Genomic DNA, 23,698 nt, shown 5'->3' with positions numbered 1-23,698 from the left:
CAATGTTGTGTCATGTGATTTCTGCAGCCAATCAGTGGCTGCTGACTGGCTGCAGCTCATCAATATTCTGTCAGGGGGAATTTGTTAGAACAGTAATGGCTGCTGCTGATTGGCAGTAGTGGTCACGACACAACAATGTGACGCCACTCGTGGACACAGCGGCGCCCATATTGCGCAGCACCGCTGTAGGAGCGTACACTTTTATTTTCTAGGGGCCGTGAAGTGATTAAACAACTGTTGGCGAGTAGTGGATGACCCCTTTAGTATAGAAATGCCCCTCCTATATTGAATCCTCCTGGGGTAATGTCACAGTGTAAGGTACACGGGGATGTCCCTATGATCCCTGCAGACAGTGAGGCAGGGGCAGCTCTGCTCCTCTCCCCTCTGCTCCTCTCCCCTCTGCTCCTCTCCCCTCTGCTCCTCTCCCCTCTGCTCCTCTCCCCTCTGCTCCTCTTCCCTCTGCTCCTCTCCCCTCTGCTCCTCTCCTCTCTGCTCCTCTTCCCTCTGCTCCTCTCCCCTCTGCTCCTCTTCCCTCTGCTCCTCTTCCCTCTGCTCCTCTCCTCTCTGCTCCTCTCCCCTCTGCTCCTCTTCCCTCTGCTCCTCTCCCCTCTACTCCTCTCCTCTCTGCTCCTCTCTTCTCTGCTCCTCTTCCCTCTGCTCCTCTCTTCTCTGCTCCTCTCTTCTCTGCTCCTCTCCCCTCTGCTCCTCTCCCCTCTGCTTCTCTCCCCTCTGCTCCTCTCCCCTCTGCTCCTCTCCCCTCTGCTCCTCTCCTCTCTGCTCCTCTCTTCTCTGCTCCTCTTCCCTCTGCGCCTCTCTTCTCTGCTCCTCTCTTCTCTGCTCCTCTCCCCTCTGCTTCTCTCCCCTCTGCTCCTCTGCTCCTCTTCCCTCTGCTCCTCTCTTCTCTGCTCCTCTTCCCTCTGCTCCTCTCTTCTCTGCTCCTCTCCCCTCTGCTTCTCTCCCCTCTGCTCCTCTCCCCTCTGCTCCTCTCTTCTCTGCTCCTCTCCCCTCTGCTCCTCTCTTCTCTGCTCCTCTCTTCTCTGCTCCTCTTCCCTCTGCTCCTCTCTTCTCTGCTCCTCTCTTCTCTGCTCCTCTCCCCTCTGCTCCTCTCCCCTCTGCTTCTCTCCCCTCTGCTCCTCTCTTCTCTGATCCTCTCCTCTCCCCTCTGCTCCTCTCCTGGCTGCAGTTCCCGGTTTCCTCACTGGGTGAAGAGCCGCCGCTGCAGTAAAGCGTTTCATTTCCTGGAAGAAGCAAGGGAAAACCAGAGCAGACACTGTCACTTTAAGAGAGAAAGGCTGGAAAGGAGGAGGCGTCTTCTCGGCCACAGTCTGCCCAGCTCCAAGGAGGCGCCGGGGAATCTTCCTGGAAGGAGCTGGGACCCGACTGTCACTGGAGGACACAAGGTGCTCACCTGCTACGGGAGGCGGAGGGCACAGTGCCATGTACCGGGAGACCCCGGCGTCCTCAATCCCCGCGCCTGCTGCAGCCTGATACACAAAGACCCCCAGAGAGAGAGCAGCCTCCTCCCCGGCCCCTGCTCAGTGTGCACAGCGCCCAGGAGCCAGGTATGTGCTGCTATCATCTGCCCATCACCTCTATCATTACTGCTGTGTGCATGTGTGTACAGTCACTGCCATCATCCACTACTCTACCCATCATCCTCATCACATCTACCACTACTGCTGTGTGTACAGTCACTGCCATCATCCACTACTCTACCCATCATCCTCATCACATCTACCACTACTGCTGTGTGTACAGTCACTGCCATCATCCACTACTCTACCCATCATCCTCATCACATCTACCACTACTGCTGTGTGTACAGTCACTGCCATCATCCACTACTCTACCCATCATCCTCATCACATCTACCACTACTGCTGTGTGTACAGTCACTGCCATCATCCACTACTCTACCCATCATCATCATCTCTATCATTACTGCTGTGTGTACAGTTACTGCCATCCATCTACTACTCTACCCATCACCCTGATCCTCTCTATTAGGGCTGCTGTACATGTGTATATAGATATGTCTTAGATGTACCCAACTGTGCCTATAACACCCGTATATACCCATCTGTGACTATTATACACCTGTATATACCCATCTATGACTATAACACCCGTATACACCCATCTGTGACTATAACACCTGTATACACCCATCTGTGACTATTATACACCCGTATACACCCATCTATGACTATTATACACCCGTATACACCCATCTGTGACTATTATACACCCGTATACACCCATCTGTGACTATTATACACCCGTATACACCCATCTGTGACTATGATACACCCGTATACACCCAGCTGTGACTATGATACACCCGTATACACCCAGCTGTGACTATGATACACCCGTACATACCCAGCTGTGACTATGATACACCCGTACATACCCAGCTGTGACTATGATACACCCGTACATACCCAGCTGTGACTATGATACACCCGTACATACCCAGCTGTGACTACGGCTCCTGCATTGTGTACAGTGGAGTGTGACGTTCCTGTTTATATGAGGCCTGTCAGGGCAATGTGCCGCCATCTGCAGGACGGGTCCATACAGCCTACAGGCCGGAGGGTAACAAAACAGGAATGAAATCACAGCCTAGTGCATGTAAACTGCAGCGCCCCTCACTGGTCACCTATGAATGCCTTATTTCACTGTGGGGCTTATGGGGAGGCTTTTATGTTTTGGAGCAAAGGTTGAAATATCCACCAGCGTATAAAACATCTGTCCCATTCTCATCCAGAAAAGTTAGCCGAATGGAATCTGTATGATTTACCTTCTGTCAAGTGAGTGCAATGCGAGTGTGCGATTATTATCTCGCCTAGCATCCGTATGCGTATTTAACATCATATTTTACATGCTATAATACACTATGTAAACTTGAAGCAAGCTGACAAAAATAATAAAGCAATCTTATATAAAGATATAGGTGGATATTAGATAGACCGCCTGCAGATAAATAATTTCACAACCTCCCTGCATATTTTAAAATTGCACCTTTAGTGCAGAGCTGTCAGACTCAAATACACGGAGGCCAAAATTAAAAACTTGGACAAAGTCGCCGGCCAAACCTTCATATTTGTTAAAAAAATGTCTACAACTGAGGAAGTTTTTCCTTATCAATAAATGCATTGATGCAACTTTTCATATGGAAACGAACTTAGAGGGCTTGTCCCATGAATAAAGTACATTTTAATTACCGTAATAGATCTTACAATAAAGTTGGCACATCACAAATAGGGCAGACTGAAATAATATAATATATTCTATACAGGGCCGGTCTTGGACAAAGAGGGGCCCTAGGCGAAAGCCTAAAGTGGGGCCCCAAATACTCATATATTGCACCATCACATGGAAACATTTCAGTTGTATTTACATATTGAATTCAGGCCGTTAAACGAGCGTAATCGACAGTATTGAAGTCATTCGACGCTTGTTTTCCGGCTTCTTTACACCGGGTGAGGAAGAATGATGGGGACAGAACAATCCCTAATAGATCAATCTGTCCCCATACATATCATGTTATCAGCAGCTTACACCGGGTGATGTGCTGCTGAGTGAGAACAATGATTTTTGATGAATAGGCAGCATTTTGCTAGTTTAGTATAATGCACTCCCCATAGTCCTCAATATAGTATAATTCATCCCATATTCCTCTATATTGTATAATGCATACCCATAGTATATTGAATCCCCATAGTCCTTCATACAGTATTATGCACTCCCCACAGTCCTCAATACAGTATAATGCAGTCCCAATACTGTATAATGCAGCCATGTAGAGTATAATGCAGGGCCCAGTCCTCCAGTATTATTGCCTCAGTGAGTTAAAAAATAAATATAATACTTTCCTCGCCTCCTCGTTCCTCCGCAGCATTGGTGTCAGCAGTGCGTCGCAGTAGCTCCACTGCTCTGCACAACGTGGCGCGATGACATCATGACTCTGCATCAGACGCAGAGAGGGAATGATGGGGAGAGAGAGCGTCATGTGATGCTCTCTACTCCATCATTACTATCGGCATCTATGATGCCGATACAGTTGAATACATGATGCGGAGGGGGGCGGCGCTGACGTCGGGCACCCCTGACTCACGGGCCCTATAGCGGCCGTGTGGTGTGTGTCCGGGAGCCCCTGAACCATGAATTAATAAAATAATAGAGGTAATAAAGTATGATGCCAACAAAGGTGCCCCCCAAATACAGCATAATACTCCCACAGTGAATTACTCAACACGCATGGTAAGATGACCTACGGTACCCCCCCCCCCCCAGCAAAGTATAGTGACACATCACAGTATGATGCCTGAACTGTGATCCCCACACAGACCTCTATACAGTATAATGGGCACCACATAGTCCTCCATACAGACTAATGCCCAACATAGTCCCCGGCTTCCTTGGGCCAAATATAATCACCCAGATTTGGCTCACAAGCCAGAGTAGGACGTGTGCTTTAGTGCATTTCATGTAGAGTTTATATTACAGCTTTTTAGGCTTGTTTAACCTAATAAATAAAGAAAACGACGTGGGGTCCCTCATATGTTATGAAACCAGCAAAGGTAAAGCAGACAGCTGTGAGTTGATATTATCAGGCTGGGAAGGTCCATGGTTATTGGGCCCTTCCCAGCCTCAAAATACCAGACCGCAGCCGCCCCAGAAATGAATCATCACATCAGATACTCCGAGTCTGGTGCTTCGCCTTCATTCTTCCCGATTTGCTCTGGTGCATTGGCAATCGAGGTAATGGGGCTTGGGGTAGATGTCAGTTGACATCAAGCCCTGGTGTTAGTAATGGAGAGTTGTCTATGAGATACCCCCATTACTAACCCAGTACTAAAAAGTGAAAAACACACACACAAATAGTTTATTTTAAAAAACACTCGCCGCCTTTTTCCCTGGTTCACCAGTTTATTTTAAAACAAAAAAAGCTCCATGCAGGTTCGACATAGTCCAGGAAATCTGAAAAACATAAATAGAGAGAAATAAAAACGAAACACTGTCCCTCGATCACCAATTTATTATAAAAAAAATAAAATAAAAAAAAAAAAGGTCCCATACAGGTCCTACGTAGTCCAGCGCTTCCCACGACGTACCCCTATTTCGTCATCCCAAGCCTATGGAGTCTCGTTCTGAGTCTCCATAGGCTTTTAGCAGCAGCCACTCCCGGCTCACACTGCACTCCGCAAGACCCGGCAACCGGGAAGAGCCGTAGCTTTACTGATGTCATCAGACTTCACAATCGCCGGATCTCGCAGCGTGCAGCGGGGACTCTTGATTTGTGGACTATGGCGGATTTCCTGGACTACGTCGGACCTGCATGGGATTTTTTTTTAAATATATTGGTGAACCAGGGAAAAAGTTAGGGAGTGTTTTTTAAAGCCAACTATTTTTGTGTTTTTTTTTTTTTTTTTTACTTTTTAGTACTGGGTTAGTAATGGAGGTGTTTGATTAACACCTGGGCTTGATGTCAGCTGTGTTTTAGGACAATGCACATCTCTTGTGATGCTCCACCTCCTGGGGTGGCTACGCGCTTGTATTTTTAGGCTAGGAAGGGCCCAATAACTATAGATCTTCCCATCCTGATAATATCAGCTCTCAGCTGTCTGCTTTACCTTGGCTGGTTTCATAAAATAGGGGGGGACCCCACATTTTTTTTTTATTTATTTATTAATTAGGTTAAACAAGCTGTAGAATAAACTCCACATGAAAAGGACTAAAGGGTGCAATTTTATGAGGGGACATCACTTTGGTTTTTTAATTTATTTATTTGTTAAACAAAACCTAAGATAAAAGCAAAATATGCAAATACCCTGCAGTAAATAAATAAATAGCAATAGTGCATGAAAATAATATAGGCTACTAAGTTAACATAATTTTGAAAGCAAAACGTAAAAGCCATCCCACCATGTCACGGTGACCCTATTCGGGACGGTTGTAACCTCTCATGCGCCTACATGCTGCATGCACACCAACTTATATTCCAGTTCATCTCGTTAGGTGTTTATTACTTAAACTAGTCTAAAAAGCTGTAGAATAAACTCCACATGAAAGGTAGTAAAGGTTGCAAGTTTATAACATGTAGGGGGGGTTGTGAAATTATCTAGCTATCTATCTAGCTATCTATCTAGCTATCTATCTAGCTATCTATCTAGCCTGAGGGTTCTGACTGTGAATTTACTGTACTTGGCTGGTGACATTTCGTGGCTCCTTTTGAGATGTGTGCGTAAAAATCGGATGGCATGCAGATGGTCTGTGTGTCGTCTGTTTTTTTATCTCGCATCCATAGACTTGCAATGGCGAGTCTCGTCCGATTTACACATCCATACACGGCATGCTTTGATTTTTTTTTCTTCATGCTGAATACAGGTGAGAACAAAATAGCTGATCTGCACTGCCTCAGTGAATAACATTGGTTGAGTGCTATCTGATTATTATTTTTTTATTGGATTGCACTTGTCTGATTCATAAGTACATGTGATCGAGGCCTTATTGTTGTGAATGGAGCCGTATTCTTACCACTGCTGTGCGTGTGTATTCGAGAGCATTCGTTTCCTGAGGCTCTGGGCCAGTATTAGGCGCTGATCATGCCCATGTAAGATATGTGAGGATATCCTTATATTATTGCCGCTCGTCCCCAGGACCGCATACTGTGTGTGTAGGACTCAATCATGTGTTGCATCATCGAGGCACGGGTCCAGTATTAGAGGAGAGGCTGCCATGTTTGTAAGATCCATAAAAAAACAACTAATTAATATTATCATAATGCTTGCTGTTAATATCTCATAATAATAACTTACCCTGAATACTGGACCTGCGCCTCAGTGATCCTGCCCAAACCTACAGTATATAGCCCTGGGGGCGTACAGCAATACATGTAACGCAGTCACACGCCTACAGTATATAGCCCTGGGGGCGTACAGCAATGCATGTAATGCAGTCACTCACCCACAGTATATAGCCCTGGGGGCGTACAGCAATGCATGTAATGCAGTCACTCACCCACAGTATATAGCCCTGGGGGCGTACAGCAATACATGTAACGCAGTCACACGCCTACAGTATATAGCCCTGGGGGCGTACAGCAATGCATGTAATGCAGTCACTCACCCACTGTATATAGCCCTGGGGGCGTACAGCAATACATGTAACGCAGTCACACGCCCACAGTATATAGCCCTGGGGGCGTACAGCAATGCATATTATGCAGTCACACGCCAACAGTATATAGCCCTGGGGGCATACAGCAATACATGTAATGCAGTCACTCACCCACAGTATATAGCCCTGGGGGCGTACAGCAATGCATGTAATGCAGTCACTCACCCACTGTATATAGCCCTGGGGGCGTACAGCAATACATGTAACGCAGTCACACGCCCACAGTATATAGCCCTGGGGGCGTACAGCAATACATGTAACGCAGTCACACGCCCACAGTATATAGCCCTGGGGGCGTACAGCAATGCATATTATGCAGTCACACGCCAACAGTATATAGCCCTGGGGGCATACAGCAATACATGTAATGCAGTCACTCACCCACAGTATATAGCCCTGGGGGCGTACAGCAATGCATGTAATGCAGTCACTCACCCACTGTATATAGCCCTGGGGGCGTACAGCAATACATGTAACGCAGTCACACGCCCACAGTATATAGCCCTGGGGGCGTACAGCAATACATGTAATGCAGTCACACGCCCACAGTATATAGCCCTGGGGGCGTACAGCAATACATGTAATGCAGTCACACACCCACGGTATATAGCCCTGGGGGCGTACAGCAATACATGTAATGCAGTCACACGCCCACAGTATATAGCCCTGGGGGCATACAGCAATGCATGTAATGCAGTCACACACCCACAGTATATAGCCCTGGGGGCGTACAGCAATACATGTAATGCAGTCACACGCCCACAGTATATAGCCCTGGGGGCGTACAGCAATACATGTAATGCAGTCACACACCCACGGTATATAGCCCTGGGGGCGTACAGCAATACATGTAATGCAGTCACACGCCCACAGTATATAGCCCTGGGGGCATACAGCAATACATGTAATGCAGTCACACGCCCACGGTATATAGCCCTGGGGGCGTACAGCAATACATGTAATGCAGTCACACACCCACGGTATATAGCCCTGGGGGCGTACAGCAATACATGTAATGCAGTCACACACCCACAGTATATAGCCCTGGGGGCATACAGCAATGCATATTATGCAGTCACACGCCAACAGTATATAGCCCTGGGGGCGTACAGCAATACATGTAATGCAGTCACACGCCCACGGTATATAGCCCTGGGGGCGTACAGCAATACATATTATGCAGTCACTCACCCACTGTATATAGCCCTGGGGGCGTACAGCAATGCATATTATGCAGTCACACGCCCACTGTATATAGCCCTGGGGGCGTACAGCAATGCATGTAACGCAGTCACACGCCCACAGTATATAGCCCTGGGGGCGTACAGCAATACATGTAATGCAGTCACACACCCACAGTATATAGCCCTGGGGGCGTACAGCAATGCATGTAACGCAGTCACACGCCTACAGTGTATAGCCCTGGGGGCGTACAGCAATGCATGTAATGCAGTCACACACCCACAGTATATAGCCCTGGGGGCGTACAGCAATGCATGTAATGCAGTCACACGCCAACAGTATATAGCCCTGGGGGCGTACAGCAATACATGTAATGCAGTCACACGCCAACAGTATATAGCCCTGGGGGCGTACAGCAATACATGTAATGCAGTCACACGCCCACAGTATATAGCCCTGGGGGCGTACAGCAATACATGTAACGCAGTCACACGCCTACAGTATATAGCCCTGGGGGCGTACAGTAATACATGTAATGCAGTCACACGCCCACTGTATATAGCCCTGGGGGCGTACAGTAATACATGTAATGCAGTCACACGCCAACAGTATATAGCCCTGGGGGCGTACAGCAATACATGTAATGCAGTCACACGCCCACAGTATATAGCCCTGGGGGCGTACAGCAATACATGTAATGCAGTCACACACCCACAGTATATAGCCCTGGGGGCGTACAGCAATACATGTAATGCAGTCACACGCCTACAGTATATAGCCCTGGGGGCGTACAGCAATACATGTAATGCAGTCACACGCCCACTGTATATAGCCCTGGGGGCGTACAGCAATACATGTAATGCAGTCACACGCCCACAGTATATAGCCCTGGGGGCGTACAGCAATACATGTAATGCAGTCACACACCCACGGTATATAGCCCTGGGGGCGTACAGCAATACATATTATGCAGTCACTCACCCACAGTATATAGCCCTGGGGGCGTACAGTAATACATGTAATGCAGTCACACGCCCACAGTATATAGCCCTGGGGGCGTACAGCAATACATGTAACGCAGTCACACGCCCACAGTATATAGCCCTGGGGGCGTACAGCAATGCATATTATGCAGTCACTCACCCACAGTATATAGCCCTGGGGGCATACAGCAATGCATATTATGCAGTCACACGCCCACAGTATATAGCCCTAGGGGGGGGGGAAAGCAATACATGTAATGCAGTCACACACCCACGGTATATAGCCCTGGGGGCGTACAGCAATACATGTAATGCAGTCACACGCCCACAGTATATAGCCCTGGGGGCGTACAGCAATACATGTAACGCAGTCACACGCCAACAGTATATAGCCCTGGGGGCGTACAGCAATGCATATTATGCAGTCACACGCCAACAGTATATAGCCCTGGGGGCGTACAGCAATACATGTAATGCAGTCACACACCCACGGTATATAGCCCTGGGGGCGTACAGCAATACATGTAACGCAGTCACACGCCAACAGTATATAGCCCTGGGGGCGTACAGCAATACATGTAATGCAGTCACACGCCAACAGTATATAGCCCTGGGGGCGTACAGCAATACATGTAATGCAGTCACACGCCAACAGTATATAGCCCTGGGGGCGTACAGCAATACATGTAATGCAGTCACACACCCACAGTATATAGCCCTGGGGGCGTACAGCAATACATGTAATGCAGTCACACGCCAACAGTATATAGCCCTGGGGGCGTACAGCAATACATGTAATGCAGTCACACGCCCACAGTATATAGCCCTGGGGGCGTACAGCAATACATGTAATGCAGTCACACGCCCACAGTATATAGCCCTGGGGGCGTACAGCAATGCATATTATGCAGTCACACGCCCACTGTATATAGCCCTGGGGGCGTACAGCAATACATGTAATGCAGTCACACACCCACGGTATATAGCCCTGGGGGCGTACAGTAATACATGTAATGCAGTCACACGCCAACAGTATATAGCCCTGGGGGCGTACAGCAATGCATATTATGCAGTCACACGCCCACTGTATATAGCCCTGGGGGCGTACAGCAATGCATATTATGCAGTCACTCACCCACAGTATATAGCCCTGGGGGCGTACAGTAATACATGTAATGCAGTCACACGCCCACAGTATATAGCCCTGGGGGCGTACAGTAATACATGTAATGCAGTCACACGCCCACAGTATATAGCCCTGGGGGCGTACAGCAATACATGTAATGCAGTCACACGCCCACGGTATATAGCCCTGGGGGCGTACAGCAATACATGTAATGCAGTCACACACCCACGGTATATAGCCCTGGGGGCGTACAGCAATACATGTAATGCAGTCACACGCCCACAGTATATAGCCCTGGGGGCGTACAGCAATGCATATTATGCAGTCACACGCCCACTGTATATAGCCCTGGGGGCGTACAGTAATAATACTAACACTATTGCTGTACGTCCCCAGGGCTATATACTGTATGTATTATGGGTTATCACGAGGTATTAATAGCAATCCTATAATGATATCACTAGATCTACACGTGTATGTGCGAGGGGGTATTGGTATGTCGTTGGCCTTCAGTATTTCTGACAATACATTCCGTTACTATGGAAACAAGCAATAACTTTTACAAGTGCAGTGCTAAGTTTTAGCAGAAATGGTTGCATCATTTTGAAATTGTGATTAACCCTGTCAGGGGAAGATGGGAGCCTCCGCAAGAGCTTTCCAAAAAGGCGGTGTGTTTTCTCAGGAAGATGCGCAGCCCACAAGTCTCGTATTGTCCTGCAAAAACTCAATGAATTCGGCTTGAAATTGTGACTCTTCAGCCCTAGTCTCCTGATTGGCCCCATCTGATTGTTGTCTCTTTCTGACACTTATCCGGACACGACTTTACCACAATCAGATGGTAAATAACTGCGCAGTCCTGGTTTGCAGAACAGGATACATTTGTCTTTCCTAAAGGTTTAGAATTCCTTTTTGATGGATGCATTGATTGTAGAGAGCTGAAGGGAGATTATGTTGGATAAGTTTGAAGACGACGGTTTTTCTAGGCCAACTAGATATGAATGCTACTTGTATATACGGATCGTGAGGCACCGGCCCCATGTGAGCTGGAGGGGACGCTATTTTATTCTCATGCGGATGTTTGGCAGGAAGAAGAAAGGGATAATCTCCGGAAAGGCAGCCGTGTCAGTGTTACTTTGTCCTCCCGGCGTTGTGTACTGGATGCGTGCGGCACCTGTGCACGGGGAATGGAGCGAGGTTACCACACATCCTGGGGTGTGCTTATTTATACAAAGGCTTCCTGGTCATGGAGAGCTGTCAGAGGACAGCGTGCAAATATTAACATTAGGTCCCTCTAGTCAGACTAAGATGGAGGTAAGGAAAGGAAACTGGCCGTGTTAGAAAGTAAAAGTGCTAAATAATTTCCCCAAAAAGGGAGACGTGTAAGACATTGCGGTGTCCTCTTCTATGGACAGTTTCTTGGAGGGAAGATGTATGAAACGTCTGAAGGAAGAACGGTCTTTGTTGCCTGTAGCAACCAGCACAGCACAATACAAAATGGAAGCTGTGCTGTGGTTGGTTGCCATGGACAACAAAGACAAGGCCGGGCCTAGATGGCTACTTCAGCTGTGGCCCAGATACACAGACAGGTGCGTCTCAGCATTATGCAGTTAATGGGGTCAGCTTCTGACCCTTAGGGTACTGCGACAAGGAAGTCACACAAAACCCAAACTAGTTCTGACATTTTGAGTCTTCCTTCTCACGGGTTACAATGTGACCTCATTCACCTCCATGATGCTGGATGCAGTAGTGACACACAGTCATCTTGGAAATAGGAACCATGGCCAAAGTGGCCATCTAGCCCCAGCCCTAGTACTTTATGCAGCTTTATTAGTCTCCCCTTGTGTCTCTCTTTAGGGCTTCTACATGAGTTTTCGTTCGGCTTCAGTAGCCTCCTCGGTGATATATACGTCTGGCCCATAGTTAGGGATCAGTGACCACAGGATGCCGCTCCATGCACTGGGTATCGCCCAATGTAACAGAGGCCACCCGCGGGTATGGCATGTGGACATGTACACTAATGGGGGCTGTGTGGAGCTGCCATACAGGGGGGGCGCTAAGGTTGGGTTGGAAGAGAAATCTGTTTCTCCTGTAATATTTTCGTTATTTGAATTTAGTTCTTTTAATAGATGTAATAGTATCAAGACGGGTTATCAAAAATGAAGGCTGAGGGGCAATCTAATTACTATGTGCTAATAGATGAGAGGACAGTACAGAGTCTGTATAATGATTGTTTTACACCCAGACCTGCAACTGTGACAAGGGGACATCCTCTATAACTAGGGGAAAGTAGATTTAATTATAATCGCAGAGGCAGGTTCTTTACTGTAAAAGCAGTGAGAGCAGTGGGACTCTCTGCCACATGTTGTTGTAAAGGTTCATTCACTACAAGAAGTACAAGAAGCCCTGGATGCCTTTCTTGAAGAATATAATGTTCTAGCTTATGGGCACTGGATTCTGTGATGGGGCATTGTTCCAGGGAACTAGTCTGATTGCCGCATGTGGAGCCGAAAAGGAATTTTCCCCCTAATACGGAGCGATTAGCATCTATTTTACGTCATGGGGGTTTTTGCCTCTCTCTGGATCAACATGTTAGGTTACAGATTGAACTCGATAGATTTAAGTCTACCTTCAACCTTAAAAACGATGCATATTTATGAATTAGAGGTAGTACCAATATCACAAGAATTGGGGTCCTGAGTCCCCTATTTGTATGGCGCAACGGTCAATTATGTGTAATCCATTAACTCTGTGTGGAACTGATAGATAGCTGAGGCCTGTACTTGGTTCAACCCCTTTACATTAACACCACCCACACATTGTCATCGACAGTGGAGTAGAAAACAAGTGTAAATGCTCAATTATCCCATCACAAGTAGTTCTATGTGATCGCTTGCCTTCCTTGAAAATAGCAATCCCAGCAGTTACTTCATCTCCTTTGCTCCAATGACGCATCTACACCACTGCTCCAATCTTTAACAGGTTGAAGTGGTGATGTTTCGACTGCACCAAACATCATGACTGCTGCAGTCAACCACTGAGCTCAGTGGAATGTGCCAACTGAACTCGATGATTGGCTGCAGTGTTCTCGTGCCCTGTAGTCATGTCACTGCTGCAGCTTGTCAAGGAAGACTGGAGCAGGGGAATGCGAGTAACTACTGAGCTTGTTTTGTTTGACTCCTTTCATTCTGCAACCTACATTTCCATCATTTCAATTCTGTTCCATCTCATCCTATTTTGCTGGAGAGCCCATGGACACACTTGCTATCCATTCCTTTGCTATGGCTTGTGTTATTGCGGCCTGTGATCGAACCGAGTGGAGCAGCTCAGTGGACTCTACTGATTTATAATGGAGCATGCTGAGGTCCTGCCAAGGTTTCTGTAGCATTGACCCCTTGTGTAGTAACCATGGACGGATGGGCAAACACAAATGTGAACCTATGTCCGATAATTGTAGATAGATAACATTTAGAGCAACCACTTGGTCCAATGTAAAACTAGTGCTATATATAGTCAGGATATGGTACACATACCTGGTGCCTTCCACTTAGAAACTGCTGATCTTCCATGTTTAAGCTCAGTTTGCCAGTCAGCAAGATGGCTACCATAGTGTCAGATGACCCTATACACAGCATGCATAAGAAGTCTTCTGATGGACCAGTTTATCCCATGTGAGTCTTTGCTGGGTCATTAGACATTAGTGAGGGGTGTATTAGGCTAACTAACTGTTCTGAGATGTGGGTAAATTGTTGATCGTTAAACAAGGCCCCAGAATTGAGTAATGGTGGTAGCTTTCAGATGGATGGACCAGGTGGGCGCACCATTCATTGGCTACGTGTGGTCAGTTTTATACTTTGGGTTTTTGGGTCGCTTTAATGGATCTAGTTTTCACTTCATTTACAGTTCTTGTGTAAGCACCAATATTGTGAGCTGTGTCATATTCATCAGAACTGAAATTGTAATTGCACTACTTGTATTGGATTTTGATGGCCATAGGTATAAATTGAGGAAAAAAATTGGACTATGTGTGTTTTTGCTGAAACCTAAAAAATCGTGCAGATGAGAATTTATGTTGCCACTGCAGCAATGTGAATCCCAGTCCTAAGGATAATGGCCGCAGAGCCTGGATTTGTTGTTACGGGCGGTTTCTCTACTTTCCTCTGTTCAGTCTTGATCTGTCTCCCCTATTGTGAGGCCTTGAACTAGAGCAATGTATTCCAGCATGGCGGCATCCCCGTTCTTACCTAATAATAATGACAGATAGCTCAGACATTAGATGTCCTTGTCACAGACACTATAGCTTGTGGCATCCTGGGGGGAAGTCCTGTGTAAGGCAGAAATAAATCCCTGCATATTTTACTGGGATTTCCAGAGGAAGCCTACACAAAAAAGGAGATTTCACAATCTTTATGTAGCTGGTGCTCCTGCTGGACTCTAAGTGCACCACAGTCTGTGATACTGGGACATTAACACGTCTTGTCTTCTTCTCAGGAGGAACAATGGGTCACACTCCCCTGGAGTTCAGTGAGTGCTACCTGGACAGCCCGGTGTTCAGAGACAGTCTGAAGGGATATGAACAAGAGCTGGAGAGAACCAATAAATTCATTAAGGATGTGATAAAGGATGGAAATGCTCTAATTACTGCCATAAAAGGTAAGACGAACAGTAGGGCAAATCTCTATTCCTTAAAGGGGTTGTTCAATGGAAACAGGTGATCTCCTATCCATAGGATAGATGATAACTTGCTGATCGGTGGGTGTCCTACAGGGAATAGCAAATTGGCAGATCAGGGAATTTTTCCCAGATGAAGAACTTTTATCCCAAATACAAAATGTCGCAACTGGTCTGACACCCCACTGCCAACCATTCATGCTCTATGGGGCTGCTGGATAAAGCCTTGCACAGTTCTTTTTGGAGCGGCGATCAAGCATGCTTCGTTCTAAAGGGGGGTGTAGTAATCGTCCCAGCAGTCAGACCCCCACCAATCAACAAGTTATCATCTGGTCACAGCAAGAGCCTCCCATTTAGTTATGTATGAAGAATAATGCTATGGTTGTCAGCTAACAAGTGGTGCTCCAACATCCATTGTCTTGTATTTCATAAACTCTTCCGATAATAATATGTATGTGACCTTTAATAAAAAGACAAATGGAGCCTTGTGTCCCATCTGTGTAGTTTAGGGTTGATCTCCTCAGTAACACAGTAAGAGCTGGTTATTACATGAGGTGGTTACGCTCTTGTGGCCTGGAGTCGCACGTGTTGTCATATTGGGCTTTTCCTCTGGTGAGGCTTGGTTGCTGGTCGTTACCTGACTATGTGCCTGAGGTGTGTATGGAAACAAAGAGAAGATGTGTTGTAATACCAGGACATAACCCGGTACGGCTCTTGGTAACTGTCTCTCCACTGCTCGTTTTTATGTCAAAAAGCAAAAATGTCCATTGTCCTGAATATCATGATGCGTGTCAGTTGTCTGTCCTGTCGTCACCACACCTTTACAAGGAACGTATCATCTGACGTGTGTGATATATAATATAGACAGGGTGGTTCAGAATGGATGGGAATTATATTCACAAGTTGAGAAGACATAACACAAATGTAATAATATGAGCAGACACCCTGTCTATTCAAGTGTTATCCACACCATACAGATGTTCAAAGTGATTTTCAGTGGTGACCTGGCCGATGTCTAGATGGAGGTCCAGTATGGTGCAGACACGGGCCAGCATGTCATCGGATATGGGCTCTACTGCTCGGTGACCAGGGCAGTATGTGTTGAGTCCTTGATGTAGCCCCACAGAGGGAACTCGCAGGGTCAGCGCAACATTAGTGAATCGTTATTTCCAGTGCGACCGATCCAACGTTCCTGTAAAGTCTCACTTAGGTATTTGCGAACATCTAATGGAAATGTGGAGGTGCCCCATCCTGCTGGTAGAGGAAGATCTGCCAGACTGTCTGTGTGTGGCATAAGCCATTCCTATAACATATCCAGGTACTGTAGCAGTGGCCAGTGACCGTGTCCTCTGCAAAAATAAAAAAGGAACTTTGTGTCCACTCATTGCACAGAGCACGGTTACTGTGAGCCCCTCGTGCTTGATAAGGGCATATGTTTTTTCTGGACTCAGACTTCTGACGTTGTGGCGATTGCCCTTCCACTGAGGTAAAAGGTAACAAATTTGTGGTGGGCCGCTGGGGAGGCGCCAGATGTTGCAGAAAGGCCAGCGGGGGTGTGTAGCCTCACTGGCAGCAGATAATGATGTCACCGTAGCTGAAGTGGGTCGCTGGACCCCTCAGCGCTTCCCTCGTGTCCACAACAATTTCCAAAGCAGGAGGTGGCTCTTGTGGATGGTATAGGACCCCCCGGGGGCACTCCTGTAGCGGTGGTGTCTGGGTGCAGGTTTTGGAGTGCCCGTGATGTTTGTGCGATCTCAAGCAGCCAGACACGCAGGTGAACTTGTGAACATAACAATTTTACTGAATGAGGTAACAGGGTACAGTCTCTCTTACAGGCAAGGTTCACAGTATATTGTGCATATGGAAGTAATGGTTTTCTCCTCATGAGACAAGCATTGTTATGGCCTCTCAGGACGGCTGGAGAGGAGTTCTCTTCACTCACTACTAGTAGAGGAAATGCTATGCACAGTCCAGGAGATATTAAACTGATGGAGGGACCTTCACAGATTGGCTCTCTGTGGAAACAAACTAAAGTGTGGACGTACTCACAGTTGTTATCCCACCGTTCCCTCTTGCAGGGGGTAGGTTTAACCCCTTAAAAGCCCAGGGCGTACTAATACGTACCTGTGCACTGGGCTTTAAGAGCCAGGTGCGTCTTAGTACGCCCTGTTGATTTCGCCCACACACAGGTTGTGAGGGCGCGATTGCCGCCGGGTGTCAGCTGATTGTCACAGCTGATACCCACCCGGTGCTATGTGCCGGGAGTGGTCCCGCATCGCTCCCGGAACATTAACCCCCACAATGCTGCGATCAGAGTCGATCGCAGCATTGCGGAGGTAAGCGCCGATACTCACCTCTTCCCCGCCGTCCCGCGCTGTCTGAGGCCAGGTCCCGTGGTCGTCATGGTGACCCGGATGTTGTCATGACAACATCCGGGTCACCAGACAGCAGGAAGATACTTTGATCATGCGCAGTGCATGACCAAAGTATCTTCTGCATCTGCAGCGCTGACAGCCTGTATAGCACAGGGATGGTGCGCCATCTCTATGCTATACAGGCGATCAGAGTTAAAAAAAAGTGAAAGTCCCATAGTGGAACAAAGTATAAAAGTAAAAAAATAAAATACATTTTTTGTAAAAAGACTTAAAAAAAATCAAAAATAGAATCCACCAAAAATAAAAATATAATGTACCGATCAATAAATATTATTATGAAAAAAAAACCTCAAAACAATAATAGTACACATATTTGTATCGCCGTGTCCGGAACGACTTGACCTATAAAACTGTCCCACTACTTAACCCCTTTAGTGAACACTGTAAAAAATAAAAATAAAAAGCGAAGCAAAAAACAATGCTTTATCATCATACCACCAAAAAAAAAAAGGAATAAAACGCTATCAAAAAGACAAATATAAATAAAAATGGTACCGCTGAAAACGTCATCTTGTCCCGCAAAAAAAACAATCCGCCATACAGCTCCATCAGCCGAAAAGTAAAAAAGTTATAGCTCTCAGAATAAAGCGATGCAAATTTTTTTTTTTCTATAAAATAGCTTTCTTTGTTTTTCTATGTTTTGGTGCTTTTACACAATGTAAATATGGTACTGCTGTAAACGTACTGACCCGAACAGTAAAGCTGCCTTATCAATTTTACCACACGCGAAACAGCATAAAAAAACAAACCAAAAAAAACAATTCCTGAATTGCTGTTTTTTGTTTATTCTGCCTCCCAAAAATTGGAATAGAAAGCGATCAAAAAATGTCACATGCCTGAAAATGGTACCAATAAAAAGTCAACTCATCCCGCAAAAAACAAGCCGTCACATGACTCTGTCGGCCAAAATATGGAAAAATGATAGCTCTCAAAATATGGTGAAAAAAAAATGCGTCTTTTAGTGTGTGACAGCTGTCAATCATAAAAACCCGATATGAATCTGGTATCTCTGTAATCGCACCGACCCGAAGAATAAAGTAATCTCATCACTTATACCACACGAGGAACGGCATAAAAAACAAACTCTACGGTTAGGGTTGTGCTAGGGTTAGGGTTAGGGTTGGGATTTATTTCAAAAGTAAAAAAAAAAAAAGATGACGATATGGCGACTAGTGTTGAGAGCAAGTGTTCGCTACTTGAGTTTGCATCGGGTGCTTGAGTGACATGCTCGAGTCTCCACCCCATATGCTTTGCGGCCAAAAAACCTCGCAGGGATTGCCTGCCATGCACGAGGGATCCCTGCATGTTTTTTTTTTGGGTGTCTAATAACCGTGAAACATGCGGGCAGGGACTCGAGCACCCGTGATACATGGTGCATACCCGAGTACCCGATGCAAACGCAAATAGCGAGCACTTGGGCTCAAGACTAATGACAACTTATTCAATATGATGACCTAATGTTATCAAATTCTGTTGTACATCTGGGTTCAAAATGTTCACTATACCCCTTGATAAAATCCTTGAGGGGTGTAGTTTCCAAAATGGTGTCCCTTGTGGGGGGTTTCCACTGTTTAGGCACATCAGGGGCTCTCCAAACGCGACATGGCGTCCGCTAATTATTCAAGCAAATTTTACATTCAAAAAGTCAAATGGCACTCCTTCCCTTCTGAGCTCTGCCGTGCACCCAAACAGTGGTTTTCCCCCACATATGGGGTATCTGCGTGCTCAGGGGAAATTGCACAACAAATTTTGGGGTCCATTTTTTCCTGTTACCCCTGCGAAAATAAAAAAAAATTGGGTCTAAAGTAACATTTTTGTGAAAAAAGTTAAATGTTAATTTTTTTCTTCCACATTCCAAAAATTCCTGTGAAGCACCTGAAGGGTTAATAAAGTTCTTGAATGTGGTTTTGAGCACCTTGAGGGGTGCAGTTTTTAGAATGGTGTCACTTTTGGGTATTTTCTGTCATAAAGACCCCTCAAAGTGACTTCAAATGTGATGTGGTCCCTAAAAAAATGGTTTTGTAAATTTTGTTGGAAAAATGAGAAATCGCTGGTCAACTTTTAACCCTTATAGCTCCCTAACAAAAAAAAAATTTGGTTCCAAAATTGTGCTGATGTAAAGTAGACATGTGGGAAATGTTATTTATTAACTATTTTGTGTGACATATCGCTCTGATTTAAGGACATAAATGTTCAAAATTTTCTCCAAATTTCCATTTTTTTCACAAATAAACGCAAGTGATATCGAAGAAATTTTACCACAATCATGAAGTACAATATGTCACGAAAAAACAATCTCAGAATCAGGGGGATCCATTGACGCGTTCCAGAGGTATTAACTCATAAAGTGACAGTGGTCAGAATTGTAAAAATTGTCCTGGTCATTAATGTGCAAACCACCTTGGGGGGTAAAGGGCTTAAGCAAAGTCGGTGGCGTGGCAGCCATGTGGATCTGGTCCTGGCTAGAAGCAATCAGGATAACCAGCGAGCAGGAGAGTCCATGTACAGATTCTCTCTCCTGACCAGAAGACATTTCACTCTTTTTGTGAAGGAGATTATGTGAGGAAAAATGTCCCCTCAGCATAGACTGGCATTGAAAACTCTTCTCTGAGAAAATAATGTCTCTCCTCCATCTTCCTGAGGCAGCAGGAACCGCCCACAACTGGTCTGTACCAGCGTTCAGTCAGAATGAGAGCCCTGAGCTGGGAGGCTCCTCCCAGCCGTTGCTATGGCCACCTGTTGTGTGGAGAATAATCATTACTTCATATACACACATTGGCCAGCAGATGGCAGGAAAGTACAATTTACAATGCAAAGTATTATATCCCCTAACTCAGTGCACACATTGGAACAAATCTACTGCCACATGACAACTGTCTCATTTAGCAGTAGTAGAACGGGTACCGGGATGCCACAAATTCATCCTCTTCCTCCTGGCCCGTCTCTATGCAAAAGTCACAGCATTTTGGTTTATGGTCTGGTCTTAGCTCCTGAAGGAGATGTAATCTGGCTGAGAACGCAGACATTTTTGTAAGACATGCCATACTGTGGTCTGTGCCACCTGTAGTCCTATACTTGTCATCCTGGTGGACTGTCTAGGACTATGCTTGTAGACAGCTCGAATCCTCTTCACTGCCTCTTCAGATGTCTTTTGGCTTCCCGGACATTTCCCATGACATACTCACCCAGTGGTTTTGAATTGCTTCACCCAACGCAAAATGCAATTTCTATGTGGATCACATTAATCAAAATTATTCTAAAAGTATGTCTGTACTGTCACAACAGACCTGTTCTTGCAAACTCCAACACACGGAAAGCTTTTTTTTTTCATTTTACTCACTTATATAGCGCCATTAATTCCACAGCGCTTTACAGACATTATCATCACTGTCCCCATTGGGGCTCACAATCTACATTCCCTATCAGTATGTCTTTAGAGTGTGGGAGGAAACCGGAGAACCCGGAGGAAACCCACACAAACACAGGGAGAACATGCAAGCTCTTTGCAAATATTGTCCTTGGTGGGATTTAAACCCAGGATCCCAGCACTGCAAGGCTGCAGTGCTAATCACTGAGCCACCGTGCTGCCCTATATAGTACAGTGCTAACCACTGAGCCACTGAGCTTCCCTATACATAGTACAGTGCTAACCACTGAGCTTCCCTATACATAGTACAGTGCTAACCACTGAGCTTCCCTATACATAGTACAGTGCTAACCACTGAGCTTCCCTATACATAGTACAGTGCTAACCACTGAGCCACCGAGCTGAGCCTTATACATAGGACAGTGCTAACCACTGAGCCACCGTGCTTCTTGCTTCGATGTCGCCATCTTAGGTCAGTCTATGTAAGCACACTTTTTACATTTGGCTGTTGAAAAATGAAATCTGTGCTGTGATTGGCTGCAACGGCTCCTGAGCCAGTTTTGCTTTGATTTTCAGTCTTTGGGCATTTACCACTAATTTTACTTTAACTACAGGCCGTTACTTTTGCATCGTCCTTGAATCACCCTGGAAGCTTTATTGTATAAACTAGGACAAAACAAAACTCTTTATTATTAGATGGAAGGCGATTTTCAGGGATTGTCCACTTTCTGGCCAAATTAAAAATAAATAAATAAAAAAAAACCTATTGTGTAGAGACATAAGTAATGATGACTATTGCTTACACTTCGCTGCCTTTGTAGGCTGCCGCTGCTCCTAGTCAGTGGTCTCTGCTGTGTCCATAGCACTACATAGGGTGCTGGGTACAGGGGCTCTGTCCTCTCCTGTGCAGGCACTCAGCACTCCGTGTTCAGCACGCAGGCAGGCACGCAGGCAGGCAGGCAGCACATGTCCTGTGCTGAGTACTTCCAGCGCCTGCACAGAGGGCAGAGCTGGGGAAGCGCTCACATGATTTCGCACATGACCACCGCCATTTTGAGTGCCATGGACTTTATTGTGACGTTCGGGGCTTACACTGCTAATCCATAGACAGCAGGGACCTTGAAACCCTGCGCAGGAGTAATTAGTGGGGTTGTCGATAACGACCCATGTCCATACACAACGTTTTGGGGCTTCTTAGAAATGTAACCTGAAAGTTCTCATCCCCTTTAAGGATAACTCTATTAGGCCACAGTTACATGTTCAGTATTTGGTCAGTATTTCACATCAGTATTTGTAAGCCAAAACCAGGAGTGGGTGATAAATACAGAAGGGGTGATGTTAGACTTTTCCACTGATTGTTTCTCTCCTGGTTTTTGCTTACAAATACTGACATATAATACTGACCAAATACTGAAGGTGTGCACGTGGCCTTAGACTTGGGGGCATGAGTTCTCACCTCTCGCCCTGGTCTCCAGGGGTGGTGGCTGTCCTGTCACTCTCTGAAGACTTTACTGTTCATTGCAGCAGCCATAAAGCAAACACCTCCTCCATACTTCAGGAAAACAAGGGAGTGTGTGTGACATGGCAGGTGGAAGAAGTACACCGCTACAACATAGAATAAAGCCAAGAAATATTACATTTCCCTAGGAGTTCTCTTGTGGCTCAGTGGTTACCTCTGTTTCCTTACAGGGGGCGTCTTGGTTGTGACTCTGACTTGGACATTTCTTTGACATTTTAATTATTGTTGCTTGTGTGGATCCTTCCTGCAGTGTCCGGTTTCTATGTGAAACATATGTGGAACGTTTCAGTCATTTTGCTAGTAACCTCAATGTGTGAGTCTCAGATATTCCAATCATTGCTTGATAAGATTGCTGCAGACAATCAGCAGCACTGATCGGCTGCAGCCTTCACACTCTACTTGAGGTGGCTCAACCGGAATGTGAAGGCTGCAGGTGATCAGTAGCCGCTGATTAGCTGCAGCAGTCATAACGATGTCTCCGCTGGAAGAAGCAGCATGGAGACTATTGGGCAGTGAAATGATGGGCGTTGTCTTTGTCTAATACCCCATGGGCCTTTATTATAAGTAACAGCGGGACAATCCTTGCGGTCCCCCGGCTGTGTGGGTTCTGCCGAGCCGGTGGGATGAGACACATTTTCCCATCTGGCTTCTGCAGTTCTTCGCTTTTCTCTTGCACAGTAATTATACAGCGTAGAGAACATTGTGCCGCCTGCCGCCTTCTGCTGCTTACTTCTCCACGTTGTTGCCATGGATATTTGTACATTGCAGGTAAGTTAGAGTGATGTCTCCTGTAACCAGAGCTGCACTGCAGAGGATTCGCACATCGCTGCCTACCTCCAGCTCTATGTATGACCATGGCCGGACATATCTGCTTATATTCCACAAACGCGACTGTCAGAACGAGCTCACTGACAGCTCTCCTGGGTGCGGCAAATTACTATTGGAGATGCTGGTGGACGGGTCTGGTCACTGCTCCTCCACCAGCGGCCATTGCATGGCCGGGTCTGGTCACTGCTCCTCCACCAGCGGCCATTGCATGGCCGGGTCTGGTCACTGCTCCTCCACCAGCGGCCATTGCATGGCCGGGTCTGGTCACTGCTCCTCCACCAGCGGCCATTGCATGGCCGGGTCTGGTCACTGCTCCTCCACCAGCGGCCATTGCATGGCCGGGTCTGGTCACTGCTCCTCCACCAGCGGCCATTGCATGGCCGGGTCTGGTCACTGCTCCTCCAC

The 23,698-nt window shown here is 46.4% G+C and overlaps 1 protein-coding gene across 4 annotated transcripts in view; it reads left to right on the top strand.

Annotated features, from left to right (window-relative positions):
• The first annotated feature begins 1,212 nt into the window (after positions 1–1,212).
• The window catches only part of OPHN1 (oligophrenin 1), a 155,054-nt gene continuing 132,568 nt past the window's right edge, over positions 1,213–23,698 (top strand). For 3 of the 4 annotated variants that reach the window (XM_073640918.1, XM_073640917.1, XM_073640916.1), the window contains exons 1-2: positions 1,214–1,562; positions 14,965–15,126. In XM_073640918.1, the coding sequence (XP_073497019.1) occupies positions 14,973–15,126 (154 nt within the window). In that variant the 5' untranslated portion in view covers positions 1,214–1,562; positions 14,965–14,972. Of the gene's footprint in view, positions 1,563–14,964; positions 15,127–23,698 lie in introns of all 4 variants that reach the window. The other variant, XM_073640914.1, reaches the window with a different exon arrangement.

This window comes from Phyllobates terribilis, unplaced genomic scaffold (assembly GCF_046119375.1).
Source record: "Phyllobates terribilis strain yellow unplaced genomic scaffold, ASM4611937v1 Scaffold_7__3_contigs__length_470593459, whole genome shotgun sequence".
Classification (NCBI taxonomy): domain Eukaryota; kingdom Metazoa; phylum Chordata; class Amphibia; order Anura; family Dendrobatidae; genus Phyllobates; species Phyllobates terribilis.
Note: the sequence above shows the minus strand (reverse complement) of the source record. Positions and strands in the feature narration are given on the sequence as shown.